The following is a 17,167-nucleotide window of genomic DNA, read 5'->3' as shown; positions in this document are numbered from 1 at the left end:
AGAAACTTTTAAAACCTGCCCGTAGACAGCGTAAACCCCACCCTTTCACTTATGATTAACCACCTCAATTCTCCGTTTTGATTTGCTTTCGCTCTGTCAGTCACTTTTTCCCGAAGTGTCGCCAGCAACAAAGTAGTGTGTACATCACACCGAGGGATGAAGGGAAAAAATTCAAAGGGAGGCGAAAAACAGATAAGGTCACTTTTGCTGTCAGTTAGGTTTTTGATAGCTAGTTTGAGTCTACCTAGCTAGCTACGTTTTTGGAAAATGTTACCACAATGAAGAACGTTAGCTAGCCATATTTGGCGTTTTAGCTAGCTAAATGTAACATAAATGGCTAGCTATCCATTTTAGCCAGCTAGCTAACGTTACCGCTGGCGAGTAAGCCATATTTAGCTAGCAAAAGCAACACACGAGATAGCTAGCTTGCTATCCTAGCTAAATAAATTAAAACGACTTAAGCATTATTTTTCGGCTTTTATTATTTTCTTAAATCCCCGTTGTGATTTGCCGTTTGACAACTAGTTACTCCTTTAGTTAGCTGATGGACAGTTTCACAGACGTTCTTTGTCACTTCTCGGGCGTTTTAAGGTATTGGTTCTGGGGCGGCTAGGCGAAGCAGGAGACTGTACAGATGTGGCAGCCAAGTTTGTCCCCTTGTCTCCGGGACCTGGGTTGGTAAGCACACGGCAATTTAGATGCGTTGGGGGAGTTGATGCTAGAGCTAACTACAACATTTGGCAATAAATAGATTGTTCGTTTTTGGAGAGAAACGAAAAATATCTAGCTAAGTTAGATATTATCCAGATGACTGTCAAGTGTTAGCTAGAAAATTCAGCTGGCTAGTTGTTGTCGAGTTTAGCAGAGCTAACTGGGCCTCATTATCTATATTTGTGTCTGCTTCAACTATATTAACCCAAACTTGACAATTGCACGAGACTTGCAGGCTGTGAAATATTCCGTGTAGCTGCTGCTAATGCTACAGTAGCTCGCACACAGGCGTCTTCGAAGGAGGGCAAACTTAATCGTAGGTAACTGACTACATTTGTTGCATCCACAACACTAATTTGTTTTTACCACTGGACTGTCCATTCTGATTTACAAAAGGGATCAGAACAATTATTTGCTACTAAGTGTGAGGCGTGGGCGCCCCATTCAAGTCGGGCTTTTAAATACTGCGGTGATGACTTTAGAATCCATGATGGCTTGTTGCCTGAGCGAGGAGGCGAAGGAGTCCAAACGAATCAACGCCGAGATCGATAAGCAGCTTCGCCGAGACAAGCGGGACGCGAGGAGGGAACTCAAACTGCTTTTATTGGGTACAGTAACATTAAACCATCCTTCCTCCATACACACCCCTAACCCATAGTTGAATTACGCAGAAAGATGCCTGAATTATTCAATTGCTGGAATTCGTATGTGATTGCTCTAAATGTCGGAGTCAATAAAGCATCATTGCTGAAGTGATACCATTCATCAGGGCATAAATTATGCTGTTGCTATGTCTAATGATATGACAGTGTATTTGCTGTATAAAGATTTATAGTATGCTAAGCAAGTTGCCCCCAATTACATAACGACTGCAGAAGTAAACCACAGTTTCCATATGTTGATAACGTTATCCGATAAATATAAAGCCGATTTAACTTTATGATTTGAATGGCATTGAGAAAAACACTGTACTCGAAATCCTGCTACTATATAGGCCCAACACCTATGATTCTACACAAATTATGGTAACATTGAAATGGCCCATCTGTCAAAGCTGTACATTCAACACCACCAGTGGTGGAGTGGTGCCTGGAGAAGTGTCTATACTGTAATTTTGCCAAAATCTTTTCCTATAGTTTATTTTTTCTGATCTTTCAGGTTTTCACCCTCTCACATGTTTTGTTGTATAGAAAAAGGACATGTGATGTAAGTCCTCAACAATGCTTATTATCCGGAGACCATTTTTGAGGTCTGGGAAAAATGGGATTTTTTTGTTGTTGTTGTTGGGTGTGGTTGCTGTTTAATACAATTGCTCACCTATCAAGATACTCTTTGTCTAGCAGTGTTTTTGTGCTGTATTGTTGTCCCATTTTTATTTTTAAATGTAACCTTTATTTAACTAGGCAAGTCAGTTAAGAACTTATTCTTATTTACAATGACGGCCTACCGGTGAACAGTGGGTTAACTGCATTTTTCAGGGGCAGAATGACAGATTTTTACCTTGTCAGCTCAGGGATTCAATCCAGAAACCTTTTGGTTACTGGTCTAACCACTAGGCTACCTGCCGCCATATGTGATGGCAGAGTTTGCAAATCTAATCCCGATTGATACATATCATATCATTCTACAAAGTAGGCCTACTTTGCAGTCAACATTTTAATTGGGAAGTTTATTTTGGGGAAGCCTTAAGACATTTTTATTCAAACAGAGGATGATGACTGAATTACGCATGGCAAAGATTCAACCAAGGCGTCGGACCAAACTTATTCAATACCTGGTTAGCATATCCTTAGTGACCATTTACTGGTAGATATCATAAGTTCAAATTACTTTCCTACCAACCCTACCGGCTACCGATGTCGTTCTTCTGCGAGCTGCTCCATGCAATGAGAGCTGTGCACTCTTGCTGCCTAGATGCTAGTCTATTCCACTGAAACGGTGCGCATGTGAATGTATATTTCACGTGGTTTGTGTAGGCTACTTTGTGCATGATTTCTCTCGTGTACTACATTTTTAATATGGCGTATACCTCCACTACACTACTTTGGGATTAAGAAGTGCCCACTGGAAGGAAAAGTGGGTATACAGCGTATAGCCTCAATGACACCACTGAACAACACACTGGCTCAGTTGACCTTAGTTCACTCTAGATTTCTACTGTTTTTTATCAAAGATGAATTATGTTATTAATTATGTTATCATAGATCTCTATAGTTTGAATGGCAAACTGAAATCAATGTTGAATGCATTACTAGAGCATAGGCTAGTTTACGCTGTTCAGTAAGTAAGCTACAGTGGGTTAAGTCTCATGGGTTCTGTAGTCAGAGCTAATGTCTTCAGATTGTTCTTGTGTTTTTATAGTTGGGGGGGGAGCAGCAATTAAGAAAATAATTAGATCAGAGACATAGTCTGGAGCTTGGGTCACAAAATCAGACATCCTCGTGGTGGGCCTTTTGTGCCTCCAGGGCTGACATAACTAAGCTCTATCACAGTGACTGTCAGGTTGATGACATGGTTGTAAAATAATACAACATGGTGGCTTCTTGGACAACATAGATGCATCACACAACTGACTTCACCTTGTTCATACTTTTCTCTTACACGCAGAGGAGTGTAGTATGGAGCGAAGTTGCATAATTTAACCCATTGGTGATGGTAAATAGGGCCATAAGTTTTCCCTGACCTGATAACTTATAACTAGAAACCAGAGTTTCTTGGTGGGTTAGGAAAAACTAATGGCCCTAGTATGGCTGGTTTAATCCTGATGGTTGCTGTAATAGTAGCAACTGATTTCTATAAGGAGTGACCAATGTACAGTATGAATACCAGCATGGACATAGTTTACTCTTACACAGCACTAAAGCTTGGATCAGCACAAAAGCTGGTGGAGTGGACATTATTGTTGCGCTTATACCGAAACTGGTACTTTTTCAGTAAATGGTTTGGTAGTAGAATTTGTTACGTTCCGCACTTCAGTCAAATGTGTCTCACGTGAAAGACAGACTTGATCCTCTCAATCTGTGCAGCCCCTTTTTATAGTGCAAAGTGTCTACTCTATTTACTAATTCATTGCTAGAGCTGTCTGGGCTGCATTGTTAGCTCCCCACTCATGCTGCACAGAAGTTAACACACTTCAATAAATGCAACACGGCATGTAGAGATGTTGAAACGGTTCATTACTGTTTTCGAAACAATGTCCATACAGGATAGAACACTTTTTAAAAACATTTATTTTTTATACAATTCAAGACGATACCAGCAGCTTCCAACTTTAATTGTAGGCTAACTTTCCATGCTAGTTTAGAGATGAATTCGCTACCCTAGTACTTTGTGATAATATTTCAACCGTAATGCAAAATGTTCTGATTTCTAAGATTGTCACCAGAAAATTATTAATTCACTTAGTCTCTCTCAACAAACTCATTCATGTCTTTGTCTCAGTCTCCCTCTCCTCCTGTCTGGTTTCCACCAGATTCCATAGCCACATTCTGACTTGGAAATTACATCATTACTTTCTTAAAGAGACAGCGCACACTTTTATAAAATAGTTTTTTTATGCAAATGTTTTTGATCAGTACAATAAAAATGTTCTATCAGTTGCCTATAAAATAAGTCCTAAATGGAAGGGATTGTCATCTCTAGTCCAATGAAATCACCTAATACAAGCTCAATAACTCTGCAGGCACACACTCCTATTGAATAAGCAGCATTCACCTGTATTGCTACATCTTGATTTACCCAGTTTATGAATAGAGATTTACCATTGTTATGTAGTTAGATTCGTAAAAAACAAAGTCAAATTGATTCATTAATGCATACATGGCTGTCTCAAAAAAATGGACATACAATTTTTAACGTGTAGTGATGTGGAACTCAAGATGCCCAACGATTGAACAGAGCAGTTGCTGTCTGGATCAAGTGCCATTCTATGACTGGCTAATAAACTTTTTTTTTCTTGTGGTATCGCAAAGGTCTTCCGTTAGAGTTCAGATGTCAGCATTTTCAAAACGCGGACATCAAATTAACTTTTTAAACTATTTCATCTGCATTTGAAAGTCTTTTTTTGGTCCAAAATAGGGATCAGGGGTATGCAAATATGCCACAAATTAATTGATAGTTAAAAAGCAAGGTAGTTTGTACAAAATTGATGCGTGGCCATCATATTTAATGGTTATCATAATATGATAGTATGATATATATTTGTAATAATGCAAATTACAAGAATACTGACTGAACAATTATTTTAACTTAATACATCAATAAAAATCAATTTAGTCTCAAATAAATAATGAAACATGTTCAATTTGGTTTAAATAATGCAAAAACACTGAAGAAAGTAAAAGTGCGATATGTGCCATGTAAAAAAGCTAACGTTTAAGTTCCTTGCTCAGAACATGAGAACATATGAAAGCTGGTGGTTCCTTTTTAACATGAGTCTTCAATATTCCCAGGTAAGAAGTTTTAGTTTGTAGTTATTATAAGAATGAAAGGACTATTTCTCTATACCATTTGTATTTCATATACCTTTGGCTGTTCTTATAGACACTATAGTATTGCCAGCCTAATCTCGGGAGTTGATAGGCTAGAAGTCATAAACATCGCTGTATTCAAGCATTGCGAAGAGCTGCTGGCAAACGCAGTAAAGTGTCGTTTGAATGAATGCTTACGAGCCTGCTGCTGCCTGCTGCTCTACAAAATATCAAATCAAATCATAGACTTCAATGTTATGTCATAACTATGTAGAATTCTGGAAAATGTATTACGGTCTTTGTTAGGAAGAAATGGTCTTCACACAGTTCGCAACGAGCCAGGCTACCTAAACTGCTGCATATACCCTGACTCTGCTTTCGCTGAACACAAGAAGTGACACAATTTCCCTAGTTAATATTGCCTGCTAACATGAATTTCTTAACTAAATATGCAGGTTTAAAACATATACTTGTGTATTGATTTTAAGGCATTGATGTTTATGATTAGATACATTGGTGCAACGACAGTGCTTTTTTTCATGAATGCGCTTGTTAAATCATCACCCGTTTGGCGAAGTAGGCTGTGATTCGATGATAAATTGATTATTTGCAAGGCGCAACAAGCTAGTTAAACTAGTAATATCTTTTTCCCCCTTTTTTCCCCCCAATTTCGTGGTATCCAATTGTTTTAGTAGCTACTATCTTGTCTCATCGCTACAACTCCCGTACGGGCTCGGGAGAGACGAAGGTTGAAAGTCATGCGTCCTCCGATACACAACCCAACCAAGCTGGCGCTGCAGTACAGCGCCCTTAACCACTGCACCACCCGGGAGGCTAAACTAGTAATATCATCAGCCATGTGTAGTTAACTAGTGATTATGTTAAGATTGTTTTTTTTTATAAGATAAGTTTAATGCTAGCTAGCAACTTACCTTGGCTCTTTGCTGCACTCACGTAACAGGTGGTCAGCCTGCCACGCAGTCTCCTCGTGGAGTGCAATGTAATCGGCCATAATGGGCATCCAAAAATGCGGATTACCGATTGTTATGAAAACTTGAAATCGTCCCTAATTAATCGGTCATGTCTCAAGTCCACAGTGCTCATTTGTGAATAAAAAATATTTAATTATTTATAGTAAAATAAATGTTGCAGTAGATGTTTTCAGTATTTCTGCCATTTTCTTCATAGCTGGTAAATTAATCACACGGAGTCTAAGAACTGTGAATTCTATATAGCCTATTCCACCTCGCACTGCAACACTGCCTGGCTGGGGCTGTGTGCAAGTGAAGAACTGCCCACTGGTGTAAAAGTTGGTCTAATTTACTTGAAACGGAAGTCTACTAATGTGAAACTTTGTCCTTGTGTTTCTTGCCCATTCACATTTTGTTCATAAGCTAGGTAGTTTTTCTATGTTTGAGTTTCAACTGCTAGGGAAAAGAAGACAGCGCTTCTACTAGTCAAGATTCAAATCTCGCAGGCACAAACATGACTGAGTGGTGTTACCATAGTAACCTCCCGCCCTTAAAGGGGAAGGTGAACATTGTCTCATTTGTGATATCTTGGTTAAAATAATCACATCACAAAAAATGAAATTAAACTATATACCACGTTACTTCTTACTACTAATACATTTGTTTTAGAAACATTACAAAGCATGCTCATGTTTTTTTGTCTTTTGTTGGTGTAATTTTACCTGCAAGAAAAAATTTACCTAGTAAAAAAGTCTTAGTGGTAGGTTTTTAAATCTACCTGCCGCAGTGGCTGGTAGACCAAAAATGTAATTTTATGCCCTGGTGATGGTATCGTGATTAGGGTTGCAAAAGGTCGGAAACATTCCGAAATGTTCCATGAAAGTTAAGCCCGGGTATTTTGCTTAAATTCATCAAAAAAGTTAGCTTACAACAGTGACCGAGAGACAGAAGCTGTTTTTCAATCTCAAGGCCGTCAGACTGTTAAACAGCCACCACTAAATCAAATCAAATCAAATCAAATTTTATTTGTCACATACACATGGTTAGCAGATGTTAATGCGAGTGTAGCGAAATGCTTGTGCTTCTAGTTCCGACAATGCAGTAATAACCAACAAGTAATCGTAACTAACAATTCCAAAACTACTGTCTTATACACAGTGTAAGGGGATAAAGAATATGTACATAAGGATATATGAATGAGTGATGGTACAGAGCAGCATAGGCAAGATACAGTAGCTGATATCGAGTACAGTATATACATATGAGATTAGTATGTAAACAAAGTGGCATAGTTAAAGTGGTTAGTGATACATGTATTACATAAGGATGCAGTCGATGATATAGAGTACAGTATATACGTATGCATATGAGATGAATAATGTAGGGTAAGTAACATTTATATAAGGTAGCATTGTTTATATATTTACATCATTTCCCATCAATTCCCATTATTAAAGTGGCTGGAGTTGAGTCAGTGTCATTGTCAGTGTGTTGGCAGTAGCCACTCAATGTTAGTGGTGGCTGTTTAACAGTCTGATGGCCTTGAGATAGAAGCTGTTTTTCAGTCTCTCGGTCCCAGCTTTGATGCACCTGTACTGACCTCGCCTTCTGGATGATAGCGGGGTCAACAGGCAGTGGCTCGGGTGGTTGATGTCCTTGATGATCTTTATGGCCTTCCTGTAACATCGGGTGGTGTAGGTGTCCTGGAGGGCAGGAGGTTTGCCCCCGGTGATGCGTTGTGCAGACCTCACTACCCTCTGGAGAGCCTTACGGTTGAGGGCGGAGCAGTTGCCGTACCAGGCGGTGATACAGCCCGCCAGGATGCTCTCGATTGTGCATCTGTAGAAGTTGGTGAGTGCTTTTGGTGACAAGCCAAATTTCTTCAGCCTCCTGAGGTTGAAGAGGCGCTGCTGCGCCTTCTTCACGATGCTGTCTGTGTGAGTGGACCAATTCAGTTTGTCTGTGATGTGTATGCCGAGGAACATAAAACTTGCTACCCTCTCCACTACTGTTCCATCGATGTGGATAGGGGGTGTTCCCTCTGCTGTTTCCTGAAGTCCACAATCATCTCCTTAGTTTTGTTGACGTTGAGTGTGAGGTTATTTTCCTGACACCACACTCCGAGGGCCCTCACCTCCTCCCTGTAGGCCGTCTCGTCGTTGTTGGTAATCAAGCCTACCACTGTTGTGTCGTCCGCAAACTTGATGATTGAGTTGGAGGCGTGCGTGGCCACGCAGTCGTGGGTGAACAGGGAGTACAGGAGAGTGCTCAGAACGCACCCTTGTGGGGCCCCAGTGTTGAGGATCAGCGGGGAGGAGATGTTGTTGCCTACCCTCACCACCTGGGGGCGGCCCGTCAGGAAGTCCAGTACCCAGTTGCACAGGGCGGGGTCGAGACCCAGGGTCTCGAGCTTGATGACGAGCTTGGAGGGTACTATGGTGTTGAATGCCGAGCTGTAGTCGATGAACAGCATTCTCACATAGGTATTCCTCTTGTCCAGATGGGTTAGGGCAGTGTGCAGTGTGGTTGAGATTGCATCGTCTGTGGACTAACATTGAGTGGCTGCTGCCAAAATACTGACTCAACTCCAGCCACTTTAATATTTGAAAAATCAATGTAAAAAATGTATCACTAGCCTCTTTAAACAATGCCACTTAATTTAATACCCTACATTACTCATCTCATATGTATATACTGTACTCTCATAATCGGTCAACCTTTAGTATATTTTTCAACACCGATACCAATTATTGGAGGACCAAAAAAGCAGATACCGATTTAAAAAAAAAAAAAAATATATATATATATATTTATTTATTTATTTGTAATAATGACAATTACAACAATAGTGAATGAACACTTATTTTAACTTAATATAATACATCAATAAAATCTATTTGGCCTCAAGTAAATAATGAGACATGTTCAATTTGGTTTAAATAATGCAAAAACAAAGTGTTGGAGAAGAAAGTAAAAGTGCAATATGTGCTTTGTAAGAAAGCTAACGTTTCAGTTCCTTGCTCAGAACATGAGAACATATGAAAGCTGGTGGTTCCTTTTAACACGAGTCTTCAATATTCCCAGGTAAGAAGTTTTAGGTTGTAGTTATTATAGGGCTATTTCCCTCTATTTCATTTGTATTTCTGTATACTTCTGGCCCCTCCTTGGACACTGTGTTAACTAACCTCCAGACGAGCTTCAATGCCATACAACTCTCCTTCCGTGGCCTCCAACTGCTCTTAAACGCAAGTAAAACTTAATGCATGCTTTTCAATCGATCGCTACCCGCACCTGCTCGCCCGTCCAGCATCACTACTCTGGACGGCTCTGACTTAGAATACGTGGACAACTACAAATACCTGGGTGTCTGGTTAGACTGTAAACTCTCCTTCCAGACTCACATTAAGCATCTCCAATCCAAAATTAAATCTAGAATCGGCTTCCTATATCACAACAAAGCATCCTTCACTCATTCTGCCAAACATACCCTCGTAAAACTGACCATCCTATCTCACTGGTCACCCCCAAAGCCTCCTTTGGTCGTCTTTCCTTCCAGTTCTCTGCTGCCCATGACTGGAACGAATTGCAAAAATCTCTGAAGCTGGAGACTCACATTTCCCTCACTAGCTTTTTCTCCTTGTGGAGTGCAACGAAAGAGAGGAAAGTCGTTATTGCGTTGGACTAGTTAACTGTAAGGTTAACTAGTTGCCACCAATTGTGCAAGTTCATCTACTTTGTGCATGACACAAGTAATTTTAACAATTGTTTACAGACAGATTATTTCACTTATAACTCACTGTATCACAATTCCAGTGGGTCAGAATTGTGATTTTTCTGGATATTTTTTTTCTATCATAGGTACACTTCAACTATGATAAATTACAGGCCTCTCTCATCTTTTTAAGTGGGAGAACTTGCACAATTGGTGGCTGACATTTTTGCCGCTCTGTACAGTGGGGAGAACAAATATTTGATACACTGCCGATTTTGCAGGTTTTCCTACTTACAAAGCATGTAGAGGTCTGTAGTTTTTATCATAGGTACACTCAACTGTGAGAGATGGAACCTAAAACGAAAATCACATTGTATGATTTTTAAGTAATTAATTTGCATTTTATTGCATGACATAAGTATTTCATCACCTACCAACCAGTAAGATTTCCGGCTCTCACAGTCCTGTTAGTTTTTCTTTAAGAAGCCCTCCTGTTCTCCACTCATTACCTGTATTAACTGCACCTGTGTGAACTCGTTACCTGTATAAAAGACACCTGTCCACACACTCAATCAAACAGACTCCAACCTCTCCACAATGGCCAAGACCAGAGGGCTGTGTAAGGACATCAGGGATAAAATTGTAGACCTGCACAAGGCTGGGATGGGCTACAGGACAATAGGCAAGCAGCTTGGTGAGAAGGCAACAACTGTTGGTGCAATTATTAGAAAATGGAAGAAGTTCAAGATGACGGTCAATCACCCTCGGTCTGGGGCTCCATGCAAGATCTCACCTCGTGGGGCATCAATGATCATGAGGACGGTGAGGGATCAGCCCAGAACTACACGGCAGGACCTGGTCAATGACCTGAAGAGAGCTGGGACCACAGTCTCAAAGAAAACCATTAGTACAACACTATGCCGTCATGGATTAAAATCCTGCAGCGCACGCAAGGTCCCCCTGCTCAAGCCAGCGCATGTCCAGGCCCATCTAAAGTTTGCCAATGACCCTCTGGATGATCCAGAGGAGGAATGGGAGAAGGTCATGTGGTCTGATGAGACAGAAATAGAGCTTTTTGGTCTAAACTCCACTCGCCGTGTTTGGAGGAAGAAGGATGAGTACAACCCCAAGAACACCATCCCAACCGTGAAGCATGGAGGTGGAAAACATCATTTTTTGGGGATGCTTTTCTGCAAAGGGGACGACTGCACCGTATTGAGGGAAGGATGGATGGGACCATGTATCGCGAGATCTTGGCCAACAACCTCCTTGCCTCAGTAAGAGCATTGAGGATGGGTCATGGCTGGGTCTTCCAGCATGACAACAACCTGAAACACACAGCCAGGGCAACTAAGGAGTGGCTCCGTAAGAAGCATTTCAAGGTCCTGGAGTGGTCTAGCCAGTCTCCAGCCCTGAACCCAATAGAAAATCTTTGGAGGGAGCTGAAAGTCCGTATTGCCTAGCGACAGCCCCGAAACCTGAAGGATCTGGAGAAGTTCTGTATGGAGAAGTGGGCCAAAATCCCTGCTGCAGTGTGTGCAACCCTGGTCAAGAACTACAGGAAACATATGATCTCTGTAATTGTAAACAAACGTTTCTGTACCAAATATTAAGTTCTACGTTTCTGATGTATCAAATACTTATGTCATGGAATAAAATGCAAATTAATTACTTAAATCATACAATGTGATATTCTGTATTTTTGTTTTAGATTCCATCTCACAGATGAAGTGTACCTATGATAAACATTATAGAACTCTACATGCTTTGTAAGTTGGAAACACTGCCGATTTTGCAGGTTATCAAATACTTGTTCTCTCCACTGTATCTTTATGTACATATTCTTCATCCCTTTACACTTGTGTGTGTATAAGCTAGTTGTGAAATTGTTCGGTTAGATTACTTGTTGGTTATTACTGCATTGTCAGAACTAGAAGTACGAGCATTTCGCTACACTCGCATTAACATCTGCTAACCATGTGTATGTGACAAATACAATTTGATTTGAACCTTTTGTGGGATACACAAGGCAATTCTAGTTTTTGTGGCATATTTTGGTTAAACTATCCCCAAATCAATGGAATTGCAACCCTCTGCATGCGCAGTGCATTCTTCCATCACATGTACAGCTGATTCTCAAGTTCTTGCACACTAATGAGATGCTATTGAGCCCACAATACTACACTTGTCTGAGCCAAGAACTACATGATTTCTGGTAAGTTTTGATTGCAATACTGGGTGGGGTGAATATATTTTATCACATTTTTTTGTTAACTAGTAAATAGTAGCCTAAAGCAAAGTGTGTTTAAATCATTTCTAACTTGTAAACAATTTCTGCTAGTTAGTTTTTTCTTCCATTTGGGTTTTAAGTTGCTTGAGCCTGCTAGCAGAGGAGTGTTAATTCACCTCTTTCCATACATATTTCATACAAAACATGTATCTTAAAAAGGAGTTGTTTAATCTAACTTCTTAACTTCACTGCTCAAAAAAATAAAGGGAACACTTAAACAACACAATGTAACTCCAAGTCAATCACACTTCTTTGAAATCAAACTGTCCACTTAGGAAGCAACACTGATTGACAATAAATTGCACATGCTGTTGTGCAAATGGAATAGACCACAGGTGGAAATTATAGGCAATTAGCAAGACACCCCCAATAAAGGAGTGGTTCTGCAGGTGGTGACCACAGACCACTTCTCAGTTCCTATGCTTCCTGGCTGATGTTTTGGTCACTTTTGAATGCTGGCGGTGCTTTCACTCTAGTGGTAGCATGAGACGGAGTCTACAACCCACACAAGTGGCTCAGGTAGGGTAGCTCATCCAGGATGGCACATCAATGCGAGCTGTGGCAAGAAGGTTTGCTGTGTCTGTCAGCGTAGTATCCAGAGCATGGAGGCGCTACCAGGAGACAGGCCAGTGCATCAGGAGACGTGGAGGAGGCCATGGGGGCAACAACCGAGCAGCAGGACTGCTACCTCCGCATTTGTGCAAGGAGGAGCAATGCCAGAGCCCTGCAAAATGACCTCCAGCAGGCCACAAATGTGCATGTCTGCTCAAACGGTCAGAAACAGTATGAGGGCCTGACTTCCACAGGTGGGGGTTGTGCTTACAGCCCAACAGCGTGCAGGACATTTGGCATTTGCCAGAGAACACCAAGATTGGCAAATTCGCCACTGGCGCCCTGTGCTCTTCACAGATGAAAGCAGGTTCACACTGAGCACATGTGACAGTCTGGAGATGCCGTGGAGAACGTTCTGCTGTCTGCAACATCCTCCAGCATGACCGGTTTGGCGGTGGGTCAGTCATGGTGTGGGGTGGTATTTCTTTGGGGGCCGCATAGCCCTCCATGTGCTCGCCAGAGGTAGCCTGACTGCCATTAGGTACGGAGATGAGATCCTCAGACCCCTTGTGAGACCATATGCTGGTGCGGTTGGCCCTGGGTTCCTCCTAATGCAAGACAATGCTATACCTCATGTGGCTGGAGTGTGTCAGCAGTTCCTGCAAGAGGAAGGCATTGATGCTATGGACTGGCCCGCCCGTTCCCCAGACCTGAATCCAATTGAGCACATCTGGGACATCATGTCTCGCTCCATCCACCAACGCCATGTTGCACCACAGACTGCCCAGGAGTTGTTGGATGTTTTAGTCTAGGTCTGGGAGGAGATCCCTCAGGAGACCATCCGCCACCTCATCAGGAGCATGCCTAGGCATGGTAGGGAGGTCATACAAGAACGTGGAAGCCACACACACTACTGAGCCTCATTTTGACTTGTTTTAAGGACATTACATCAAAGTTGGATCAGCCTGTAGTGTGGTTTTCCACTTTTAATTTTGAGTGTGACTCCAAATCCAGACCTCCGTGGGTGGATAAATTTGATTTCCATTGATAATTTGTGTATGATTTTGTTGTCAGCACATTCAACTATGTAAAGAAAAAAGTATTTAATAATAATCTTTCATTCATTCAGATCTAGGATGTGTTATTTTAGTGTTCCCTTTTTTATTTTTTAGCAATGTATTTATCTGTAAATGGAATTGTATTTTATTTTTTACAATTTCTTTCCTAATCTTTACAGGTAAATGCAACTATCTGATGGGTAGACATTTCACTGCAGCTAATGTAGAAGGAAAATCTGTGGAAGGTTTGCAAAGATGTAGAATCATCTGGCCAAGTGCATAAAGTTCCCTCAGCGCTCACAACAAGCAACCTCTGACAAAACTCCCTCTATTTCTATTCGAGGTGAAAATGATGAATCGGACACCTTATCGATAGCAACAGCTCATGTTCTTCCTGGAATCAGAAGTTGTTTTTGACTCAATGGAGGAATGTAGTCAGAGAAATGCTGATGAATGTCTTGCTCAAGCTTTGTATGCCACTGGTTCACCCCTGATGCTCACAGGCAATGTGTATTGGAAGAGATTTCTGAATGTTCTTCGCCCAGCATACACTCCCCCCAACCAGATTTACTGGATACAGAGTTCAGCAGAGTTCAAGTGAAGGTCAAGCAAATCATAAAGAAAGGAGAATGTATTGCAATCATCTCTGATGGGTGGTCGAATGTTCGTGGGCAAGGAATAATGAACTAAATCATCTCCACCCCTCAACCAGTATTCTACAAGAGCACCGACACAAGGGACAACCGACACACCAGTCTCTACATTGCAGATGAGCTGAAGGCAGTAGTCAGTGACCTTGGACCACAGAAGGTATTTGCACTGGTGACAGACAATGCTGCGAACATGAAGGCTGCTTGGTCCAAAGTGGAGGAGTCCTACCCTCACTTCACACCCATTGGCTGTGCATCTCATGCATTGAATCTGCTCCACAAGGACATCATGGCACTGAAGACAATGGATACATTCTACAAGAGAGCCAAAGAAATGGTTAGGTATGTGAAGGGTCACCAAGTTATTGCAGCAATCTCCATCACCAAGCAAAGTGAGAAGAATAAGAGCACCACATTGAAGCTGCCCAGCAACACCCGTTGGGGTGGTGTTGTCATCATGTTTGACAGTCTCCTGGAAGGGAAGGCGTCTCCAAGAAATGGCCATATTGCAGTCTGCCGATATCGACAGCCCCATCAAGAGGATCCTCCTGGATTATGTATTTTGGGAGAGAGTGATAAGCAGCCTGAAACTCCTGAAACCTATTGCAGTTGCCATTGCATGGATTGAGGGAGACCATGCCATCCTGTCTGATGTTCAGACTCTGCTTCCCGATGTAAGAGAAGAAATCCGTACCGCCCTGCCCACTTCACTGTTGCCCCAGGCAGGGGAAACTACAGTTCTGAAATACATCAAAAAGTGTGAAGACTTCTGCCTAAAGCCCAAACACGCTACAGCGTACATGTTGGACCCCAAGTATGCTGGCAAGAGCATCCTGTCTGGTGCAGAGATTGACAAGGCCTATGGTGTCATCACTACCGTGTCTTACCACCGTGGCCCGGATGAGGCCAAATTTTCCACTGTGCTAAATTTGAGGCTTTTTGAGCCTAATGACGAGCCATCCTCAACAAGGTTGGAAAGTGACAGTGAAGATGAGGCCTCAGTCTGATGTTCAAGAGATAGACATTGAGGAGGTCAAGGGAGAAGACATCCAAAGCTTGTATTTCTAGACTATCATTTTACAGATGTATGTTGAAAATGTTTGCGGGAGATCATTCAGCATTCCCTTTTGTTGTTCAGTGAAATCATCCAATTTCATTCATGTTCAATTTGTAACTACATTTTATTTATTTTTCTAATGGAAGGATTTAATCATTTCAATTATGTCTACTTATGTTACATGGTAAATATATCCAATACAAAAAAATTAATGGTATTTATATTAATTTGCATATATTTCCGTTAATTCCCATATTCCTTTTAATTCCCACGGATAGTTTCCACCGGAATTTTCCCACAAAATGTGCAAACCTAATCGTGATACCGAACCTGGTATCGAAGTCAAAATTCTGACATTTCGACACCACTTGTGTACGTAATGTGAATTTAAAAATCAGTCTTTTGTTCTTTACCAGGTCATATTTTTGGTGCTCAAGAATGAAGTATTAGGCTTATTGTAGATTACTATTTTATACTGGGAAATGTACAGTATTTTGAAGGTGTTACTGAAATGTTAGACAAATAGGCTGTTTTGCTACATTATCAGGTAGATTTCCCCTGATCCAGAATGTGTTAAACTTGTTCAGAAACTCTGTCCATGTCTCTACACACACATGGAACTGCCAGTTTCCCTCTGGTTGCTGCTCATAATTGCATATCTTAATTGGTTCTTCTCAGTGTTAATGAGATTTGTTTGGAAGCCTATTTCTTAGTCTGTTTAAACCATAGTCTTTAATCCGGAAAATCTGGATCATCAAGGTCTTTGTACAAGCTGATCTCTGTCAAGGGGCATTGGTTAAGCATACTAATAGTTTAATATAACCAGCCATGCTTTCTTTTTTGACCACTGCCTTATTAATTCTGCAACAGTTATTGCCAATTCATAAGCCAACTAAGGCATGACAGCCTTTTATGAAAGGAAATGCGAAGAACAAGGCCTAGCTGCTACACTAGCAGTGGGTGAACGGAGGCCAGGAAACCTGGGCATTCTGGGAGAGTCTAGCGACTCAAATCTTTTCTGTGTTTTTATGTTTCAGGTTAATTTAGGAGAGAATATAGTGTTTGGCCTATATCTGGATTAAGGGTGGCTTTTGGGAACAAATGGGTTTCCAGGGATTTGGACAAAGTTGGGCAAATTGTACATATTTTAATGAATGGCCTTAGGCTGAGTCTACACCTGACATTAAAAATAACTTCTGAAATCCAATTACATTAACAAACCATTCAGATGACAATCCATTCATGGGCTTTGTTCTGCAAATGTATCCCATCTCAAATATACACAGACCTGCCAACATGCACTCATTTTGCGTACCAACTACCCAATTCTCTGTCCATGTACGCATGTATGAGATCTGAGTTAAAAGTACACAGAAATGAATAGGACCTGATTTAAAAAAAAAAAAAAAAAACATTTGTTGCTTCTTTGTACAAATAAATCCACTGAGTAAATCGAACATCCCGATTCTCGAGCTGCAACACACAGACATGTATGGAGTTTGTGTCAACGGAAATGGAGGTTAATACATTGTTATTCGACATAACTACCCAGTGTATCCCCTCCTACTGTTTGATGTGATACTGAGTTTGCCGACTGTCAGCTGTACGTAAACACATGGACAAATCGTTTTTCCACGCCGTGGAAAGGTGGCACGCACCAAATTGGGGTTTACATCTCCAATTTTCCTCGTGTGTCT

General features: G+C 41.2%; 1 protein-coding gene across 7 annotated transcripts in view; it reads left to right on the top strand.

The window, feature by feature from the left end:
• Positions 1-46: 46 nt before the first annotated feature.
• The window catches only part of LOC112236359 (guanine nucleotide-binding protein subunit alpha-11), a 71,401-nt gene continuing 54,280 nt past the window's right edge, over positions 47-17,167 (top strand). The window contains exons 1-3 of one of the 7 annotated variants that reach the window (XM_042306654.1): positions 49-197; positions 592-678; positions 947-1,319. In XM_042306654.1, the coding sequence (XP_042162588.1) occupies positions 1,184-1,319 (136 nt within the window). In that variant the 5' untranslated portion in view covers positions 49-197; positions 592-678; positions 947-1,183. Of the gene's footprint in view, positions 1,320-17,167 lie in introns of all 7 variants that reach the window. The other 6 variants (XM_024405378.2, XM_042306709.1, XM_024404972.2 and 3 more) reach the window with 6 other exon arrangements.

The sequence above is a fragment of the Oncorhynchus tshawytscha genome, linkage group LG01 (genome assembly GCF_018296145.1).
Source record: "Oncorhynchus tshawytscha isolate Ot180627B linkage group LG01, Otsh_v2.0, whole genome shotgun sequence".
Lineage (NCBI taxonomy): Eukaryota > Metazoa > Chordata > Actinopteri > Salmoniformes > Salmonidae > Oncorhynchus > Oncorhynchus tshawytscha.
The sequence above is the reverse complement of the archived record's forward strand: the minus strand, read 5'-3'. Positions and strand labels throughout refer to the sequence as shown.